The 22,452-nt window shown below is 41.5% G+C and overlaps 1 protein-coding gene across 6 annotated transcripts in view; it reads left to right on the forward strand.

Annotated features, from left to right (window-relative positions):
• Positions 1 to 22,452, forward strand: part of Sptan1 (spectrin alpha, non-erythrocytic 1) — a 71,176-nt gene that overhangs the window by 3,878 nt on the left and 44,846 nt on the right. For all 6 annotated transcript variants that reach the window (XM_058581812.1, XM_058581815.1, XM_058581816.1 and 3 more), the window contains 8 exons: positions 9,223 to 9,462; positions 11,191 to 11,316; positions 15,699 to 15,839; positions 16,104 to 16,250; positions 18,353 to 18,486; positions 18,657 to 18,801; positions 18,877 to 19,031; positions 19,713 to 19,848. In XM_058581812.1, coding sequence (XP_058437795.1) covers positions 9,226 to 9,462; positions 11,191 to 11,316; positions 15,699 to 15,839; positions 16,104 to 16,250; positions 18,353 to 18,486; positions 18,657 to 18,801; positions 18,877 to 19,031; positions 19,713 to 19,848 — 1,221 coding nt within the window. In that variant the 5' untranslated portion in view covers positions 9,223 to 9,225. Of the gene's footprint in view, positions 1 to 9,222; positions 9,463 to 11,190; positions 11,317 to 15,698; positions 15,840 to 16,103; positions 16,251 to 18,352; positions 18,487 to 18,656; positions 18,802 to 18,876; positions 19,032 to 19,712; positions 19,849 to 22,452 lie in introns of those variants that run through there.

Consider the following 22,452-nt stretch of genomic DNA (forward strand, 5'->3'; position numbering starts at 1 on the left):
TGTGAAGGCTGACATGCAGATCCATGATCGTGATTGGAATGTGGTTTTTAAGCAAAAATACTTGCTTTTATTCATGGTGTTAAAAGTCTTATTTTATGTATTTTTTTATTTCTCTGCTTACCATCAGATCTGCCACTAAAATCTGCAGCTAAGCTGGTTTTGAGTTAATTTGTTTAATCCGAGAATCAACTGGTATTTAGTTTTATGGATGCTAACTGATTTTTTGGTGGTTTGTTCTTGGGGGAGCCCTTCCACATCCCGGTATGTAGTTCTCTTGCTTTGCAAATCTACAATTTAGTAATAGGCTGGCTTTGTAAGCCATGGGGAAAAGGTATTGTCAGTTCTGCACATTTGAGCTCTGACTAAGCAACAAAAACTAAACTGATAAATGGTTTCTGTGACCTTTTGCCTTGGGGTGATGTTTATAAGTTTTTTCATAGAGCCAGATGATCTATTTATCCAGTTAGTCCCTAAAAACCTCTTCCTTGCAAAACGGTATTATAATACAGCCCATGTCCTGTCTGAAAATCAGCCTTTATTTTGTCATTTTCCAAATGTCTCTTAAAATCCAGTACTTCCACCTAATGCTTTGTTCCTAATAGAGTCTCTTTTCATCTTCATTTCATATATATATATATATATATATATATATATATATATATCCCCTTTCTTTTGGGGTTCCACAGAGAAACTGTGATTGCCAAATTCTCCTCGTCTGAGATCCATGTGAGGGCGTCCTAAGCCACTCACTGAAGGTGCCAAGTTTGCCGAATTCAAAGCATTTGACCTTTGGTTTGAAAATGTTTGCATCTCCAGTCCCTTGTTTTGCTTAACCCAGTGTGAATCCCACCCACTGCCTCTCCTGCTTCGCAAAGAACAAGCTCCTACAGTGGCACATAGCTCCCATAGATTAGGGGAATGTGCTCTAGAATTCCCTAAGAACCAAGAGCTGCCTCAAACAGTTGTCTATTGTCATTCATCAGGAAGACAAAGGTATTCATGTTTCAGTCTGTTTTGTAGGAATCCATTTCTAGTTCATAATGTGAATAAGTTTGTGTTGGATATGAGGAGTCATTTTGTAGGCACATTATATCTTTGGATTTAATGAGAAATTTCTAGCTAAACTTACACATTTAGAACCCTCTGTTTCATCCCAGAGATCTGGCAGTATTGTAAGAACGCTGACAAGTCCTTTTCATTTATTACAAAAGAGGACATAGTTGTAATTCCTGTTTTATCCACTTGAGATCAAGTCATTTTGCTTGCTGAATGAGGCAGCTAAGATTTTGACTGCTGCATTGCAGCGTTTCTAAATAGCCTGCATCCTCAATATTCTCTAATAATATTTGCAAACATATAAACTTTTCCACCAATTATCTTAAACGGGACACTGTCTTTAAACATAGAAAACATGTTAGCGCTTTGTTTTCCCTCCTTCATTCTCTATGAACATGGATTTGATTGGCAAAATCAGAGTTGACGATTGGCTTTGAGATAAGCACTTAAATGCACTCCTAGGAAGTCCCTCAGCTGTGGTTTTTAGGCAGTTAGTGGAATAGACAGATAGGCTGGTAAGTTTGAAGATTGTTTTTTTGAGGATGCATTTCCCAGATTCTTCCTTTCTAGTATTTTTAATCCCATAAAGCTGGGGACCACCCAGAACATTCTCTGTGAGTCTGCCTTATCAGATTGCTGCATATTGCCAGGGCAGGGGCAGGGTTCTTGCAGTATGCAGCCTTAGTCATGGAAGCAATGTGACACACACAGGCAGAGTAAATTCCAGTAACACTCTTGAGAGTTTTTGTGGGCGAGAGAGATTGTAGCACCTTTGGGTGGCAGTGATTCTTGGTGATATTTATGAAAAATTTCCTGTATTCAATGTGGTCTTTGGAAATTACTCTTTTAGAAGCCCAAATAAACTGGGTTTTTTGTTGTTGTTGTTGTTGTTGTTTTCAGTATTGAACCCAAAAGAATTCCATTACCAAGCTACATCCACAGTTCCTTTTATTTTTTGAGACAGGGTCTTGCTAAGTTGCCACAGCTGGCCTCCAATTTGTAATCCTCTTGCCTCAGCCTCCCCAGTTGCTGGGATTGCAGGTAGGTGCCCAGCTAGAACTGGGACTCTGGTAGATAAACTAGAGAGCTCCCTATTGGGTTAAGTGTGGGAAAACTCTTATTAGCCCATTGTCTTTTTTGTTGTCTCCTATAATCACCCAAATGAAAAATCTGAATGCCTATTGCAGTGGGAACACATTGGTGACTTTCAGATGTCCAACTCCCCAGAGACAGCGGGTTGTGGCTTGGCAGAGCTCCCACCTGCTGACATCAGCTGATCTACTGCAGGAAAGAAAAGTCCATTATAGCCTGACCAAAGCACTTGGTATAGAATTGACTTGTTCTACTTCACTGGGGTGACAAAGAGGGCCTTTTAGGTTGGTTAATTTCAGCAGGGCCTTGTGGACCTACTCCCTGGATTGGGCCCCAGCAGGGAGATGTGCTAAGGTGGAACCTTTACAGTATTATGGTGGAGACACCCCCACTCCAAGAGCTTCTCTCAAATGTTATTTCTTAAGAGATTTCCATAGCAGCTAAAGGAGTTAAAAAATTCAGTGTATCCTGTGATAGAAGAAAGGAAAATGCCACAGTTTAATCCTGAAAATTTAGATGTTTTTCGGGAACTCATGTGCAGTGTGCTTATCATTCCATGAGTAACTATGTATAACTATACCTACCCCAGAAAATGTCTTTATAAGGTTTTTGTTTGTTTGTTTGTTTTACTGGGGATTGAACTCAGGGTGCTCTACCACTGAGCTACACCCCAGCCCTTTTTATTTTTATATTTATTTATTTTTGGTACTGGAGTTTGAAACCAGAGGCACTTAACTACTGAGCCACATCCCCAGTCTATTTTACTTAGAGACAGAGTCTCACTGAGTTGCTTAGGGCCTTGCTAAGTTGCTGAGGCTGCCTTGTATTTGCAATCCTCTGGCCTCAGCTTCCTGAGTTGCTGAGATTGCAGGCATGTGCTACCACACCAGTTTTTACAAGAAAGTCTTATAAATAAGCAAATTAAATTAATAATTTCCTGATGTTTTTCTCTCTTGTTTCTCAGGGATAAGAACAATGAAAGTATGTAAATGATTCTAACCTTTATTGTTTACTAACTTACAACTGAATCTTTTTTTGGTGGGCGGGGGGCAGGAACAGGGATTGAACTCAGGAGCACTTGCCCACTGAGCCACATCCCCAGCCCTATTTTGTATTTTATTTAGAGACAGGGTCTCACTGAGTTGCTTAGTGCCTCACCATTGGTGAGGCTGGCTTTGAACTCACAATCCTCCTGCTTCAGCCTCCAAAGCCGCTGGTATTACAGGTGCGCCTAGTTTAAGACTGAATCTTAAAGATATAATTTTTTTTTAGAACTGAGGATTGAACCCAAATATGCTCTTACCACTGAGCAACATCCCCAGCCCTTTTTGAGATAGGGTCTCACTAAGTTGCCAAGGCTGCCCTTGAACTTGAAGTTCTCCTGCCTCTCAAATTACTGGGATTACAAGTGTGTACCACCATGCCAAACTTGATTTTTCTTTTAATAATTAATACCTCACTTTCCCTTTTTTATCCCCCCTCAAGTGAGAATGGAAAAGAGGGAGTAAAAGAAATTAATAAACAATTAAACATCAGCTTCAGTACTGTTAAAAATCACCAGTTCTTGCTGGTGTAGTGGCTCATATCTGTAATCCCAGTGACTCAGGAGGCTGAGACAGGTGGATCACGAGTTTCAGGCCTGCCTCAGCAACTTAGCAAGGCCCCAAGCAACTTAGTGAGACCCTGTCTCAAAATAAAAAGGACTGGGGATGTAACTCAGTGGCAAAGTGACCCTTGGTGCAATCCCCAGTAAAAAAAAAACAAAATCACTAGTTCGTATATACTTGTTTAGGAACCAAAGAAAGGATCCTGAAACACCCTGGGCTCTGCAACTTGCTTACCAATCACCTTTGTCTCCTGATTAGTTCTAAAGTGACATCTAGGCACGGTAGCTAGAACCTATAATTTGAGGCCAACCTGGACCACTTAGTGAGACCCTGTCTCAAAATTAAAATAGAGCTGAGGATGAAGCTCAGTGTAGAGCACCCCTGGATTCAATCCCCAGCTCTACAAAAAATAAAAAATTGAAGCTCCAGTAGTTTATTAGTTTATTTCCAAGTTTGCTAAGCACATAATCTGCCTGTGAATAAGTTCCTATAGTTCCTGAGGAGCTGCAAGCTCCTTAGGGAACTTAAAAATGTATATTTGTAAGAAAAAAATAATTGTTTGCAGAAGGAGATAGTACTGTAAGGTGAGTGGTAAGGCAGCTGGGGGAGAGGAGACTTCTGACCCAGAAAGATTCACAGAGGCTGAGGGATCTGCTTTAGACTTTGGAAGACTTGGATGATACTAAATGGTGGAGAGAAAAGTGTGTTTCAGGTAAAGGGAGCATTTCAAGTTGGGAAATGAACCCTGCCCAGGTGAGATACAGCTAGAAGGTGAATGAGCGATCATATTGAGCTCATGGTAAGCATGGCTGGCAATGGTAGTGGTCCTTGTCCAAAACTAGCCTTCTCTAATAAACTACGTTGATGCACTTGGGTGCAGTGTCAACCAGAACTGCCTATAATAAGTAATTAAGTGCTGTTAGTGAAACTCTGCTCTCAGCATTTAGCTTCTCAAGGTCACCTTAGTTTTTGGTTTTATGGATTTTCAAAGTCTGTTTTAAGAATAGAAGATATTCCCACCTGTAATTCTAGTCACTTGAGGCAAGAGAATGGCAAGTTTGAGGTCAGTCTCAGCAACTTAGGGGGAGACCTGGTCTCAAAATTAAAAAGGTCTGAGGATATAGCTCAGTGGTAAAGCAGCCTTGGGTTCAATCCCTAATAGCCACCCCCTCCCCACCCAAAAAAGATATTTATGGTTGGTGGGGGGGTGGCTCAGTAGAAGAGTGCTTACCAAGCATGTAAGAGGCCTTGAGTTCTATTCCCAGCATCACAAAAGAAAAAAAAAAAAATCTATTTTTTTCCACTCAAAGTTGTCTACTGGGGACACAAAGGTGTGCCTTCCTGAGCTTTGTTTCCCCAAGGTTCCACCCTGTGCTTCCTTAGAGGACATACCAGGTGGTCAGTCCAAGATTGGTAACTCAGACTTATTCATTTGGGTGACATCTAGTTGTGTAGCTTTAGTCAGCACGTTCTTTGTTTGCCCTTGTCACAGATCTAGTATTTATCTGGACAGGATTCTAACTTCACAGTATAGCAAGTGGAAGCTTCAGTATTGAGTCATCTCTGCCCCAGCAAGTGAATTCAGGGCAGCTACACTCTCAGTATGTGCTTGGTAATGCATTCTTTTCTTTTTTCTTTTCAAATTTTAGTTGGATATAGTACCTTTTATTTATTGATTTATTTTTATGTGGTGCTGAGGATTGAATCCAGGGCCTTGTGTGTGCTAGGCGAGCACTCACAGCCCGAACCCCCCATCAAGCCTTTCTTAATGACCTCTGTGTTAGTTACCTTTTCATCCTGAATGTGATAAAATGTCTGAGAAAAACAAAGGAAGAAGGATCTCTTTTGGCTCATGGTTTCAGAGGTTTCAGTTCATGGTTGCCTGACTCTGTTGTTTCTGAACCTTGTGTGAAGAATATCCTAGCATAAGGGTGTGGCAGAGCATAACTGCCACCTCACGGCAGCTGGGAAGCAGAATGTCAGGAAGGGGCTGGGAGAGAAGATATGCCCTTCCAGGGCATGCCCCACAATCATTCACTTCTTCCAAGGAGGCCCCCTTCATACATTTCTACCACCTTCAAATAATGCCATCAAATTATGAATTCATCAATGGATTAATCCACTGATGGATGAGATTAGAGCCCATGTTCCAGTCACCTGCCAAGGGCTGAACTGGGGAGCAAGCCTTCAACACATGAGCATTGGGGAACATTCCAGATCCAAGCCATATCAACCTGTATACACCAGAAATCAGGGATTCAAAAATGAGGTTACTCAGACTCATCATACGCTGTAAAGTGAATATGGGTGCTTTACAAATCTATGGAAGAGCAGTTGCATCTGAGGAGGGAAGGGAGGCGTGCTGTGTGCAGTTTTGTAAGGCTGCAGCTTACTTATTTCACCTGGACATTGAGTATAAAAATAGGAGTTAACCAGGCAGAGAAGAGATGGGGCATTCTAGGCCAAGGAATTGTGGGCATGTGGCTTGTAGTTTTACAAGGAATTGTAATTTGGAAAAGAATGAATATTTCTGCACACCAGTAGGGTAGGGGTAGGAAGATTGAGTGAAAAGGAACCAGAGAAATTTGGGGCCAGGTGGTGAAGATCTTACTAGTCAGGAGACTTCTTTCTCAGTCAGAAGCGAGCTATAAAGGTTTGGGAGTGATGTGGTAAAGAACATTTCTTTTTATAGTTAAAGAAAAAATTCAAACTGTGGAAAACAATAATTGGACAAAAGTAACCGGTGGCTGTGCAGAGTATAATTTGGAAGGTGGGATGATATCGCTAAAAAAACCTCAAGGACTTTTCAGTGAGGAGAAAGTCTCTTCAGAGAAAGGTATCCCTCAGAGCTGATCATTTGCACAGGCTTTCCCCAGTCTCACCATGCTGTCACCTCCCACTGCCATGTGAGCAGCACCCTGCTGACTTTCACCCCATCCTCAGCCTGCTGGTTCTTTCCATTAGCAAGCCATAGAACAATAGGAAGAGCGCCCCTCAGGTTTCCTTGGTAACACAGTGTTTACACCTTTTGTGCATTGTAGAACAAGAGCTAGAAGGGACTGTAACACCTCTTCTGCTTCTTAACAAATCCAGAATCCACCTACAGACTGTAGTTTAAGAGTTGGGAGGGCCTGGACCATGCCATGTTCACCTGCCATTGTTAACCACTCTAGGGAACGCTTTCTGTCATTATATCTGTTTACTTCTGTGATCCTCAATTGAAAGTGCCTTATTCTTGAAAGGAGCAAGTAGAATATTTTGTGTTTATCACATAGGTTGGATTCTCTTTCTCTCCCCCCCTTTTTTTTCGGGGGGAGGGTACTGGGACTGAACCCAGGGGTGTTGTACCACTGAGCCACATCCTCAGCTTTTTTATTTTTTATTTTGAGACAGGGCCTTACTAAGTTGCTGAGGCTAGGCTTGAACTTGGAATCCTCCCACCTCAGCCTCCCAAATTGCTAGGATTATAGGCATGTGCCACTGCACCCAGCATCAGGTTCTCTTTTTGACATTAAAATTTAGTGACAAATCTGAGGGCTTAAAGTTGGGGTGGGTGGAATTATACAAGGAAGCACCACTGTGCAGTTAGAGTACATTTATAGTTAACTTGAAATGGATATTGGATCTGTGCAGCCTCCTTTTTTTTTCCAGTTTATTTTTTAGTTGTAGGTGGACACAATATCTTTATTTCATTTTTATGTGGTGCTGAGGTTTGAACCCAGTGCCTCACTGAGCCACAACCCCAGCCCTTTTTTATTGTTGGTTTAAAAATTTTTTAATTTTATTTTTTTGGTGGTGCTGGGGATTGAACCCAGGGCCTTGTGCATGCAAGGTAAGCACTCTACCAACTGAGCTACAACCCCAGCCCAGTCTCCTGTCTTTCTAAAAACAATAGGTAGAATACATCTTTCACAGTACTCCTCCCCATAAAATCATATACTGATTTTATTTTATTTTATATACACACATACTTGTAGATGGACACAATACCTTTTTTTAAAAATTTAGTAGTAGTTGTTTTAATATGGTGCTAGAGATCAAACCTAGTGCCTCACGTGTGCTAGGCAAACACTCAACCACTGAGCCACAACCCCAGCCTATAAACTGTGATTTTATTTGTGCACAGGCAAATGAAACTAAGCTTTTCCATTGCTCGGGCTATCTGATAGTCTGAAGAAGATATGTAGGGTTGATATTTTAGAATAACTGAGAACTCAGCTACTTTGCCTTTTTGTTGATTTTGAGGACTCGGTTATTTTATAATCATTTCTTTCATTGAATAACAGGCTGCGGTCTAGAAAGATAGAAAAACTGAGGGCATAAGTAATTTTATTCTAACCTCCACACCATAAAATTTAGGGACCAGATGAAGGACTTTTGAATGGACTTATCAATAATTCTCTGAGGATCATCATTGTGTTTCCTTTGAATCCTTAAAGCCCTTATAGAATTGGCAATATAAATAGTTCTTAGCTAGGTGTGGTGGTGTACACCTGTAATCCCATACTTGGGAGACTGAGGCAGGAGGATTACAAATTTGAGGCCAGTTTGATCAACTTAGCAAGACCCTGTCTCAAACTTAAAACAAAAAACAAAAAAATTTTTTTAAGGGCTGGAGCTATAATTCAGCGGTAGAACACCTCTGGGTTCAATCCTCAGTAGTAGGAAAAAAAAAAACCAACCACAAAATGAAAAACATTTCTTCCACTTGTCTTTTCCCTTTGGTTTCATTGCCATCTTGACTGGGCAATGACTGAGGAGCCCAGGTAGGTAGGTGTTTTAGTAAGGGCCTTGCTTTGTCATTCTTAGAACAGACTACCTTCTCAGTTCATTTTTCTGCCAAGGATTTCTGATAATTCATTCCTTCAGAGAGGCTAGTTCCCCTGAGTCTGTCTTGGTATCTTTTTTTTTTTGTAAAATTTTTTAAAATTTTTTTATAGTTGTAGATGGACAGAATGCCTTTTTTTGGTTTACTTATTTTTTTTTTTTAAAGAGAGAGAATTTTAATATTTATTTTTTTTTAGTTTTCGGCGGACACAACATCTTTGTTTTGTATGTGGTGCTGAGGATACAACCCGGGTCGCACGCATGCCAGGCGAGCGCGCTACCACTTGAGCCATATCCCCAGCCCCTGGTTTACTTATTTTTATTTATTTATTTATTTTTTGAAGAGAGAGAAAGAAGAGAGAGTTTTTTAATATTTATTTTTCAGTTTTCGGTGGACACAACATCTTTATTTTATTTTTTTGTGGTGCTAAGGATCGAACCCAGCGCCCTACGCATGCCAGGCAAATGGGTTACCGCTTGAGCCACATCCCCAGCCCTTTTTTTGGTTTATTTTTTTGTGGTGCTAAGGATCAAATCCAGTACCCCAAACATGCCAGGCAAGCCCCTGGACACTGATCTACAACTCCAGCCCCTGTCTTGGTATCTTGTAGTACTTATCTCAGGAAATCTGTCTTTTCAGAAAATGGATCCAAGCGGGGTCAAGGTGCTGGAAACAGCTGAAGACATCCAGGAGAGGCGACAGCAGGTCCTGGACCGATACCATCGCTTCAAGGAGCTCTCAACCCTGCGACGTCAGAAGCTAGAAGATTCGTATCGATTCCAATTTTTCCAGAGAGATGCTGAGGAGCTGGAGAAGTGGATTCAGGAGAAGCTTCAGATTGCTTCTGATGAGAATTATAAAGATCCAACCAACTTGCAGGTGTGTTTGATCTTCCTGAGATTCCTACCAAAATTCAAGAGCCCAAAGTTATTGGGTAGCAAGAAGAATGTAGATTAGACATAAGGAAGGACTGACTTGCTATTCTTGAAAAGCCCCTTGTATTTTAGTAAGGGTGAATGTGGGGTTTTGCAGGTATTAATTTTTCTTTTCTGGATGCTTTAGAACTAATGGTTCTCAAACACTGCCTTAAAACACATTGGTATCCCTAAAACTTTTTTTCAGAAAAGGTCTGAATTCTTAGGACTCTGTGTGTTTGAGAAAGGCATGCTAACAATGCTATTGCTGGCAAAGATTCATAGTTACGAGTCCTTTAAGACTCTTTAGTACTTATCCAAAGCAAAGTGTGAATTTTGTAATATTGAAATTTACCTCAATAAATTTGTTAAAGGGAAACTTCTCATTTGTGTGTGTGTGTGTGTGTGTGCGCGCGCGCGTGTGCTGGGCAAGCATTCTGCCACTCCAGCCTTCTCATTGATTTTTGGCAAGAAACTTTATATTTATTTATTTATTTATTTTAGTTAAGGTGAACACAATACTTTATTTTATTTTTATGTAGTGCTGAGGATCGAACCCAGCGCCTCACGCATGCTAGGCAAGCACTGTACCACTGAGCCACAATCCCAGCCCCAAGAAACTTCTTTAAAAAAAAAAAAAAAAAATCTTTATTTTACATTTATGTGGTGCTGAGGATCAAACCCAGTGCCTCATGCATGCTTGGCGAGCACTCTACCACTGAGCCACAACCTAGACCCCAAGGAACTTCTTTTAAAAATTGTTTTGGAGCCAGGCACAGTAGTGCATGCCTGTAATTCCAGTGGCTTGAGAGGCTGAGGCAGGAAGATCACAAGTTCAGAGCCGGCATCAGCGAAAGTAAGGCACTAAGCAACTCAGTGAGACCCTGTCTCTAAACACAAAATTGGGCTGGGGGTGTGGCTCAGTGGTCAAGTGCCCCTGAGTTCAATCCCTGGCATACTTCCCCACCTTTCTCCATCCCCCCACCCCCAAGCAAAAAAATTTGTTTTGGTAGCAAGTGGAGCAATGGTTGAGTCTGTGGGTTCTTTTTTTTTTTAATATTTATTTTTTAGTTTTGGGTGGACACAATATCTTTATATTTATGTGGTACTGAGGATCGAACCCAGTGCCTCATGCATGCTAGGCGAGCATTCTACCACTGAGCCACAACCCCAGCCCTGTGGGTTCTTTTACTATACCAAAGTAGTATAAAAAGAAAGAATGATGATCACTAGTTGAGAAAGCAGTCAGTCCCCTTCCCAGTTCAAGTCTTGATGAATCAGAGGTACTGAGAAATGGAATGTAGACAGAATCAGTATGGCTTCTAAAGCAAGCAAAACAAGGTGTCATGTTGTGAGTGTGAGTCTTTTATTCAAGGGTAAACTCTTAATGCTAAGAAGACTTTCAATATGGTTCTGTATTTCTAGAAGGGATTGGATATCCACAGAAAGACTTATTTCCTGATAAACAGTAGAATTAGGATATTTTGTAGCTTTCTGTCTATAAAGTTGGAGGACCTTGTGAGTAAGCTTCAGAAGGGCAGTGGAGATGCAGTTGGAGTATTTCAGTAGGTGAGCCTTAGAGAGTGAGTAAGGTATTAGAGTACCTTCCTAACTAGAGGAATGGGTCAAGAAGGGAGGGAGGGAGGGTGAGTGCAGTGTGGTGACACCTGTTTCACTTCACATCCTCCACCAGGGAAAGCTTCAGAAACATCAAGCCTTTGAAGCTGAAGTGCAGGCCAACTCTGGAGCCATTGTCAAGCTGGATGAAACTGGAAATCTGATGATCTCAGAAGGGCATTTTGCCTCTGAAACCATCCGGGTGAGTATGAGTGGTGCCTGTACTGATGGCCTTGCCTGGGATGAGGAGGAATTGCATTCATGCTTAAGTGTCAGTTTGGGTTCCTAAAGTGATAGCCCTTTCCAGCCTTTTAGAGAATCTGTGTAGGCTCCTGAAGGAGTTGCCCAAATCCTGCCTTTGTATTAAGATTCAGCACAGATATAAACCAGTGCTGTATATTCAGTTAGAAATAAGATTCTTTTGATAGAACAAACTGGAATGTTATTATATTTTAAAGAAAATTGTATCATTTAGCTCTAACATTTACAGATGGTAATTGGATGGGAGAGTGTATTAGTGAAGTTGGTAAATTTGGGAATTAGGATGCAAAGATAAATAGAAACAATCACAGCCACTCTGTGGAAAGTTCTGTTTTTCCAAGTTTGCTGTCTGAATTGTGGTGGCTTGCCCTTGAAGGGGTTCATCAAGGTTAGGCAGCAAGCCAGTAAAGGTCCAACTTTATGGAGTGACTTGTGGCACCTGTTGTCTCTGATGTGATATGACAAACTTTGAGGCAGATATATTCAAACTCTGGTCTAGTTTGTTTTGGACTCAGGATAATAATTGCTTTTTATCTGTTTCACATTTCTAATGCCAGAGTATTAAAGGGGACACAAACCTGTTATGATGAGTCTGAACTTCTAAGTGAGTGCTCTTCCCTATATCAGAGGATATACCTTCTATCTAGTTATGTGTTTTGTTTGGTTCTTTGTTCCAAAGCTATAGTTGTGTTGAGGGCTCAGCCTTTCCCATGCCTTGACCTGTCAAGTAATCCTGAAGATTTAGAAGAAAGCTATTTTCTTTATCCCCAGCTAAAAATGTTTCATCTCCTATTCTTCCCCAATGTAGTTTCAAAGGTTTCATTTCCTTAGGATCCATGCTAGTGGTTTTCAACAATAAAGACTTTTTTGTCTCATGTATACTGTGCTCTGCAGTCTCATTGAAAACTTGCAATTAGCTTTAAGCTTGTGATTAACAATTATTAACTTATTGCTAGTAATGATTGTAAATAGGAAACAAAAGTGGGTTCCAAATGTCATATGACCAACTATCAAATTATGTTGAACCCATTTGGGCTATGTAATACATCTGTGCAGTGAAATACAAGTATTTATTTGCCCTTTTCACCTGTATTTTTGTATGTATTCTTAAAGTAAATAAAATTAGCCTGCTTATTATTTCCTTGATGAAGTTGTTTTCCTGTAGTAAACAGGGTATCTCTGTAGTAGCATAATCGGGTCACAGAAGGGTGATAGGAGAAATAGACCAAGTGTTTAGCTTTAGAAATGAATCTGCGGGGAAGGACCAGGACCCAAATTTGACATCATTCATATCCATTAGTACCATCTGCCCTGTTTGTCCTTGTTAAAGCAACATTAAAAGTACTGTTAAATACTATTTATTGAGTAGCTATTAGTGTACAGACACTTTGCTAATCTCTAATCTTCATAATAAATTTGCAAAGTAGCCATTTCCTTCATATCGTGGAACAGTAGAAACTGAAACTCAGAGAATATTATTGCTATGTCCTTACCTTAATGTTTCTGCCATCTGCATCTCTAAAAGCTCCAGCTGATGGCTCATACCTCTGTTGAGAAATTCACCTGAGTCAGATCCGGACTTTCTTCTCCGCCCTGCCCACACTCAGTTTTTCTGAAGTGCACCTGCCTCCCTGCCCACTCATGCTCTCAAACAATAGGAAGCCTGTGAGGCTGGACACTGTCTAACCTACAGGATTTATGAGATCAGACAAACCAGGCATGGGGAAATTGTAGTACCATGACAGGCCTTGCCCGAGTCTTAAATATGTGAAAATGAAATTTGTGAGACTGACAGTGGACTTGATGGGGGAGGTTTTTCTCTAGTCTCTGCCTCATTCTCAACTTGAGCAGGGAGAGCTGTGGTGCTCACAGTTCCCAAGGCAATCCTGCCTTGGCAGCTTATTTATCCTAACTCTGCAGCTTGGCTTGGCAGGCAGCAGTTAGCGCTGAGGAAGGTGGGTGGTATGGAGGTTGTGTCTGTCCTGCATAACCTGTCTGTCACTGGTTTAGACTTTCACACCATACCGGACTGCGTGGCGCCCCATAGTCACCGCCACCCACATCGGGTCCCATATCCGAGTAGGTGGAATACTGATTGCTGTTGGTTGCTGTGGATTGCCTTTCACTTCCTTCTCAGCGGTGGCACAGTTTTCACCCACAGGTGGAAGTGAATCGTGTGAGCATTCATTTTTCCCACTGTTGTCTACTTACTGGGGAAACATCCATTCTTGTTTCTGAGAGACTCTGCCCACGCTGTCCACTGGCTTTCAGGATTTTTTTTTTTTTCTTTGCATTGAGTAGCATCTCAATGATGGATGGATTCCAGACTCCAGACTCTGGTTCTTTTCTTGTTTGACCCTTTCTGTTTGGTTGACCTCTGCCTATCAGTGTCACATGGAAATTCCCAGTATCTTGGGTATGCATCAAGAGCCACAGAGGTTGGATTGGAATGCTGGAATGCAGCCCCAAGCTTGAATGATTAGCAATTTCCCCAACTTCTTAAATCACTGCTGGGCCTGTACTGTGAGCACCCAAAGATACTGGGAAGTAGATGTGTTTGGGTGAAGTTTGAATTACGACTGACTTGAGATATGGTGTTCCACAACTATTTTTTCATAGATCTCCAAACCCTTTTCTGCCAAGAATCCTTTTGATAACTGATGACTATCAGGACCCCATCCTCCCTACTTCTAAGATTTCCTGTTGTGCCTCATAATCTTCACTTTTTTTTTTTCACTGGAGATGGAACCCATGGGAGCTCTACCACTGAGCCATGTTCCCAGCCCCTATCTATCTATTTATTTATTTATTGGTACTGGGGATTTAACCCAGGGGCACTTTACCACTGAGCTTTATCTCCGGCCCTTTTTATTTTTTATTTTGAGACAGGGTCTCATTAAGTCACTGAAGGCCTCACTGAGTTGCTGAGGCTGGTCTCAAACTGGTGATTCTTCTGTCTTAGCCTCCCAAGTCACCGGGATGATAGGTGTGTTCCATTGTACTTTTTATCTTTTTTTTTTTTTTAGTTATAGGCAGACACAATATCTTTATTTTATTTATTCATTTTTATGTGGTTTTGAGGATTGAACCCAGTGTCTCACATGTGCTAGGCAAGCACTCTACCACTGAGCCACAACCCCAGCCCTTACTTTTTATCTTGAGGTGGGGTTTTGTAAGTTGTTGAGGGTTTTGCTAAATTGCCTGGGCTGGCCTCCAACTTTTGATTCTCTTGCCTCAGCCTCTCAAGTCACTGGGATTACAGAGTATGCCATCATGTCTGGCAATCTTTTCATTTATGATGTCTGTAGGACCTCTTTCTTTTTTTCCCCCATATCTTCATTAATTCAGAATACAACCTTCAGTAATTTCTGCTCAGTTTCCATATTAATGTCTCATTTCCTTGCCCAATAGTCATTTGGCCTAGGAATCCCACTTTAATAATTATTAATACTATTAATTATACAATTATTAATATCTAATTGTAATTTAATAATTTTAATGACATAACTGGAATGAACTTATCTATGAAAGGTCCTTTTCTAACTGTAAGATCAATCAAACAACTATGAAGTGTGTACTTTTGCCTGCTTCAGTTATAAACTTATGACTTCTACTTAGTTTAGGGATTATTATTATTATTATTATTATTATTATTATTATACTGCTATTGAACTCAGGGGCACTCGACCACTGAGCCACATCCCCAACCCTGTTTTGTATTTTATTTAGAGACAGGGTCTCACTGAGTTGCTTAGTGCCTCACTGTTGCTGAGGCTGGGTTTGAACTCACAATCCTCCTGCCTCAGCCTCCCGAGCTGGTGGGATTAAAGACATGCATCACTGTGCCCAGCAGGGATTATCTTTTTTTTTTTTTTTTAATATTTATTTTTTAGTTGTAGTTGGTCACAATACCTTTATTTTATTTATTTTTATGTGGTGCTGAGGATCGAACCCAGGGCCTCACACGTGCTAGGTGAATGCTCTACCGCTGAGCCATAATCCCAGCCCTGACAACAGGGATTTACCTTTTTTAAAAGATTTTTGTTCAGAGCCTCATGGAGTTGGGTATAACTTGTGAGAACTCTTTGGAAGAGCCCGATCTCTCAGAGTCAGTGGTAATCCAATTAAAAATCTGGTTTTTAGGGGCTGGGGATGTGGCTCAAGCGGTAGCGTACTCGCCTGGCATGCGTGTGACCCAGGTTCGATCCTCAGCACCACATACAAAGATGTTGTGTCCGCCGAAAATAAATAAATTTATAAAAAATAAATATTAAAAAAATTCTCTCTCTAAAAAAAAATAAAAATCTGGTTTTTAATGTCCAGAGCCGTTTGCTGGAGCTGCACAGGCAGTGGGAATTGCTTCTGGAAAAGATGCGGGAGAAAGGAATCAAACTGCTACAGGCCCAGAAGTTGGTGCAGTATTTGCGGGAGTGTGAGGACGTGATGGACTGGATCAATGACAAGGTACATTTTGGGAGGGAAGGTTTGAAGTTGGGAGTGAGACTACTGTGTCTCCACTGGATCTCTAGGTACCTATTGAGTAACTCTGAAACCTGGGGTCTTTGGGACAGAGTTCTGTGGGAGGACCAAAATTAGAAACTGCACAGAAAACTGTCAACTCCAACTAACATGGCCCATCTCTAATGTGTCTGGATTGTGATAAGTTTCTGGGAACCTTTGTTCCCAACTGTGGGCTGTGACTCTGGCTCTATTATGGTCTTTGAATAGGAAGCAATTGTGACTTCTGAGGAGCTGGGCCAGGACCTGGAGCATGTGGAGGTTCTACAGAAGAAATTTGAAGAATTTCAAACAGATCTGGCTGCTCATGAAGAAAGAGTTAATGAAGTGAACCAATTTGCTGCCAAACTCATCCAGGTAACTAGCAGAGTGCTATGTGCTTCTCACAGCAGCAGGGTGTTAATCTTTAAGTATATTCAGAAGAAAATTTTGTTGACCCATAATTTTTAAGTGAGTGAGTTTTTATAAGCATATCCAGGAGTTTTATTCAGATATAAGTCAGGCCCTATACTGACTACTCCTAAATGAGAGCAAGCTTTTTAATTTGTGGCCTATGGCAGGAAGGGCAGAGTTCATTTGATCTGTCTCCTCCACCCACTTTGGGGTGGGGCTGGGTGAAACTTTTATTGGGCTGATGAAGTCTGGTCTCTGGGTTTCTCAGACAAGGGTGTGGTGGCAAATGCTTGCTTGGTATTGGCAGATGTCCACCAGAGTCAATTGCTCCTCCCTTTCTTTTAACTTTTATTTTGTTCATTTATTATTTATATTTTTGGTCCTAGGGATTGAATTTAGGGGCACTTGACAATTGAGCTACATCTCCAGTCATTTTTATTTTTGAAACAGGGTCTCACTAAGTTGCCCAGGCTGGCCTCCAACTTGAAGTCATCTTGCAGCCTCCCAAGTCACTGAGATTACAGGCATGGGCCATCCCTTACATTTTTTAAACAAATAAGAATATTTTAAATTATATACATCCTTTTAGTTATATACATCCCTTCCTTTTTGTGGATACTTCCCTGGGCTCTCTTGGGAGTCTGTGGGAATCTTTTATTAAATGTGAATGAGCTCTACACTGGTAGCTATGGAGCCCATAAGAGGGTGAGACAATGTTTCCCTGGATTCTGCTGTACAGTTCCATCAGCTTCTTTTTCCTTTTCCCCTGCCTATACAGAATCCAACTGCTCCAAAGTCATTAAATAGGAGAAAGTACAGAGTGTTTGCTTTGGGGAAATTTTATTTGAGGGGAAAAGATTTTAAATTTAGAGATGTGCTTCAGGGCTGGTACTTCTCCCCTTTTTCTGATCAGTGATCAAGAGAATGAATAGATGGCATTCTTCAGAAATACCTTCTGAGATTACAGATACCTTCCAAGGGACAGTATCCCTCCCCAAATCCTGAACCATCCCAAGGTTGTGCTGGAAAACAGTCAGGTCAACCCCATGATCTCACAAGGGGCTCCCCACACCCTGTGAAATATTGTGAAATATTGATTGATTGGTACTGAGGATTGAACCCAGGGGCACTTTACCGCTGAGCCACATTCCCAGTCATTTTAATTTTTTATTTTGAGACAGGGTTCTGTTAAGTTGCTCAGACTGGCCTCAAACGTGATGTCCTCTTACTTCAGCCTCTTGAGTCATTGGGATTACCGGTGTTTGCCACCATGCCTGGCACGTGTTATCTTTTTTGTGTGTGTGGAGATGGGGATTGAACCCAAGGCCTTGTGCATGCAGGGCAAGCAGTCTACCAACTGAGCTATATCCCAGCTCACCTGGCACATGTTATCTTTAATTAAAATAAAATAAAATATGGGCTGGAGTTGTGGCTCAGTGGTAGAGCACTTGCCTAGCATGTGTGAGGCACTGGGTTCTATTCTCAAGACTACATATAAATAAATAAATAAAAATAAAGATCCATTAACAACTAAAAAAAGATATATAGGAGGCTGAAACATGAGGATTGCAAGTTTGAGGCCAGTTTCAGCAACTTAGATACTGTCTAAAAATATAATAATAATAATAATAATAAATTTGATTGCTGGGGAAGGAAACTTTTAAACTAATGCCTGTAGTCTGACGCCAGGAATAAACCTGTGAGCCCTGAACAGAACATGTGTGGGCAACAATGCTTAACAACCTAGAAACATTTGAGATAACCAGATTTTTGAGGACTTGGGGTAATTGTGTGCATTGATGGAGCTGCACAGAGTTGGAGCCAAAATTTGCACCAACCTCTTTGTAGATTAAGCAGTTGCTTCTAGGGAGGTGTAAGAGGTAACTGACAATTTCTTGAGCCAAACCGCAGCTCTTTTTATTTCCAACAGAAGACCAGTGTTTCTTCTGTTAAGATTTTCTTTATTATGAAGATTTGCCCACATACATAGATGGAGGAGCCAATCCCAGGGTAATTAGTTGGAGGAGCCAGAGATGTCAGGTAAATCCAGCCTCTTCCCTGTTTAGGAACAGCATCCTGAGGAGGAACTGATCAAAACCAAGCAGGATGAAGTGAATGCAGCCTGGCAGAGGCTGAAGGGACTGGCTCTTCAGAGACAGGGGAAGCTGTTTGGGGCTGCTGAGGTTCAGCGCTTTAACAGGTACCAGCCCAGAGTCGGCTTTGGAGCATGGGCATCACCTGGGAAGGGCTTAGGAAAATCCAAGGCATGTACTGATAAGTTGCAAGAGCTGACCAGTCCTGACCTGTGTGGCAGTCCTAGTTCTAGAGAGTCGTCATAACTGTGGGATAACTCGTGCCTTTATTCCATAGGGATGTGGATGAGACAATCAGTTGGATTAAGGAAAAGGAGCAGTTAATGGCCTCTGATGATTTTGGCCGAGACCTGGCAAGTGTTCAGGCTCTGCTTCGGAAGCATGAGGGTCTGGAGAGAGATCTTGCTGCTCTAGAGGACAAGGTTGGTTTTGAAAACAGCTGATTCTATAAATGTTACAAGGGTCGGGAGAGTGTTTCTAATAGAGTGTGTTTCTAGGTCAAGGCCCTGTGTGCTGAGGCTGATCGCCTGCAGCAGTCCCACCCACTGAGCGCCACCCAGATCCAAGTGAAGCGAGAGGAGCTTATTACAAACTGGGAACAGATCCGCACCCTGGCAGCAGAGAGACATGCACGGCTCAATGATTCATACAGGTGAAAATAATCTGCCAATGCTTAACAGCCAAGATCATTCAACTCTATTATACAGAGGAGGGGAGGGCAGAGTGAAAGGTGGGTTCTGTGTATGAAAGTTTTATAGATCCTGCCAGGTAACACCTACTAAGAAAATGCACATCATTTTTCTCACTTATATTTGTTTGGAGTCTAGCAACTGATAAAGTGTAGGATATATTTAGTGTTTATAACTTCATGAGTTCTTCCATCCTCTCTCACTTCATTGTGGCTTATAGAAATGGAAATATCCCCTTAGCCATCTGAGTATCATGTGAAATATCCTGTTATAAAAATTGAGTAAATCAAGTATTCGAAAAGAATAAAAGAATGCTTCTTACTCATCTGAGGGTGTCCCTGGGAATAAGACAGTTAAAATGTGGGACATTGACCAGCCTGGGCAACATACCTATCTCAAAGACAAATAAGCAAAATGTGAGACAAGATTGAGGCATTATAGTGATAGAAGCTGTTTCAAAGGATTGATTTCAGCCTTCTCTTGTTTTCCTTTCAGAATAGATTGAGAGAATATTCTATTTCCCAGGATTAGAGTTTGTATGGTTAGGCATGTGGGAATGTAGAATTCAAAGCATTAGGGAGGCCATCTTCCACTCTAGGGCCTCCATTAGAGGGATTTAATGGCATATCTTTGGCTTCCCTAAGGCTTCAGCGCTTCCTTGCTGACTTTCGTGACCTCACCAGCTGGGTGACTGAGATGAAAGCTCTCATCAATGCAGATGAGCTTGCCAATGATGTGGCCGGAGCTGAGGCCCTGCTGGATAGGCACCAAGAGCACAAGGTAATAGCAGGATCTTCCAGAAGTGAAGACATTAACAGATAACATGTCAGTACATCACTGAGAAGCCTATGAGTTGATATTATTGGGACATATTCACTGGTGGCTTTTGTTGTAAGCCTTGTTGGTTTTAGCTCTGGAGACCTGCTCTACCTGCTTTAGTGCAGGGTAAACTATGACCCATAAAAGCAAAGAGGTGAACTTTGGCATGGTAGAGGTGCCACTATTTTGCATATCCATCTGTGCCATCTTAAAAAATGAATTTCGTAGTTGATTTGAATAAATCTAAATTTCTTATTCTGGTGTTTTCCCCAAAGTATGTTCCATGGAAAACTACTTACATATTTTTTTTTCCTAAATTTTTTTTTCAGTTGTATATGGATACGATATCTTTATTTATGTGGTGCTGAGGATTGAATACAGTGCATTACACATGCTAGGCAAGTGCTCTTCCATTGAGCTACAATCTGACCCTTTCATACAAGATCTTAGTGTGCTTTACCTCAAAAAGGGGAGTAGGTTTTCTAAGTAATAATGAGTATAAATCTTATAAAAAGAGTATGCAGGACATTTGCAAAGAAAGCTATAAAACTGTGCTGAAAGACATTAAAAGAAAAATGAGTAGGTTTTGTATGTGTGTAAGAGAGAAAATGCTGGGGATGGAACCTAGGGCCTTGAGCATACCAGGGAAGTGCATTACCACTGAGCTATGTCTCTCCTAGCCTTTTTTTTTTTTTTTTTTTCAAATTTGCATCAGAAATTTTATTCCTGTTGTGGGACAGATTCCTTCCTTCCCCAAAATGTTATGCTGCCCTGGTGGGACCTAGAAAACTCTCCCACTATCGTCGGGGAAGGAGTGAGAAAGAAAAGGTGCCGGGGACAGGGAAGGCTTTACAGTTCCCCGGCCCATTTATCTTTCCCTTCTCAACAGAGGAGAGCTACTCCTTGCTATTTCTCTCATCCACTAAATCCCTTCAAGAAAAAAAAATCTATCACTATTTTTTTAATATATATATATTTTAGTTATAGATGGACACAATGCCTGTATTTTATTTTTATGTGGTGCTGAGGATCAAACCTGGTGCATCATGTGTGCTAGGCGAGCACTCTACCACTGAGCCACAACTCTAGCCCCAAATCCATCATTATTTAAAAAAAAAAAAAGAACCTCAAGTATTGGGGGGACATGAGGTTATGGAGTAACCAATAGGAAAGGGAGGGGGAAAGGAGCAGTGGGTATCACTGCTTCGCAGGGCTTCATCCTTGCTGCATCCTGTAGCAACTGTACGTCCAGCTTATCTGCTGGCAACTGCACATAATGGACCACTGATCTCTGGATGAAGCAATTTTTCACTGATAACTTGAGGATATCTCCCAGGGTTTGTAACATTGATGTCAGTTTAATGTTGAGATACTGATCCACAGAATGGAGGATTCCATGGATGCTCAGATCATTCTTGAGCTCCACAATCACATCCTTTACCACAAAGGACTTAAAAAAAGGAGTAAAAGAGCATGGTGCTGGTGCCACACACTGCCCACTGTATCAGGAAGGAAAGGGCTGGGTGCCATGGGCTGGAAGCCCTACAGGTCTGCCTGTGGAGTTGGGTGGATTCACACAGGCGCAAGGAAAGCGCTGTGAAAGCTGCAGCACTGACTGGGAGAGCGGGTGAGATAGGGCCCAGAGGACCATGAAGCCAGGAAAAGGCTGTATTTTATTTTGAATTAGGGTCTTACTTAATTGCTCAGACTGGCTAGAACTTTCAGTTTTCCTGCCTCAGCCACCCGAGTAGCAAGGATTATAGGTATGCACCATCACATCCAGCTGTACATAAGGAAGGGTGGGTACTTAACTCATGTCCCATACTGGGGATAGAACCCAGGGCCTCTCACATGCTAGGCAACTGCTGTACTAGTAAACTACATCCCAAATGTAGTCAGCCCCTAAGGAAGAACTGACTAGGTAGAATTACTTGCCCAGGGCATGGATAGAATGATCCTCTTATAAATTCTTCACAGGACATGGGCACTCAATGAAATTACAGTCAAAAGTCCCCAACAGGTGGGGCTGGAGTTGTAGCTTAGCGGTAGAATGTTTGCCTCGTATGTGTGAGGCACTGGGTTCAATTCCCAGCACCACATATAAATATGCAAATAAAATAAAGGTCCATCAACAACTAAAAAATATTTTTAAAAAATGTTCAATAGGGGAGTGTGTGTGTGTGTGTGTGTGTGTGTGTATGTGGAACAAATAAGCTATGAAAATAAATAAGCTTTGTGGGGGAAAAAAGTTCAAAAATAGCTGAGATAATTATTTTATTTGTTTTTGTACTGAGGATTGAACACAGAGGCACTCCTCCACCAACTACATCCTCAGCCCTTTTTATTTTAAGTCTCACTAAGTTGCTGAGGTTTGAACTTGTGATACTCCTGCTCAGCCTCCCCAGTCCCTGGGATTACAGGAGTGTGCCATCAGATGATTTAGCAATTGAGATAATTTTGAAGAACATGGTAGGGGTGGGAAGGGATTCACCCTATGAGGTAGTAGAAAATCATAGTAAACAAATCCACTTGGCACAGGGAAGACACAGAGTCCAGTGGAAACCT

This window comes from Marmota monax, unplaced genomic scaffold, assembly GCF_021218885.2.
Source record: "Marmota monax isolate L192 unplaced genomic scaffold, Marmota_monax_Labrador192_F-V1.1 WCK01_AAM20220418_F8-fsc00020, whole genome shotgun sequence".
Lineage (NCBI taxonomy): Eukaryota > Metazoa > Chordata > Mammalia > Rodentia > Sciuridae > Marmota > Marmota monax.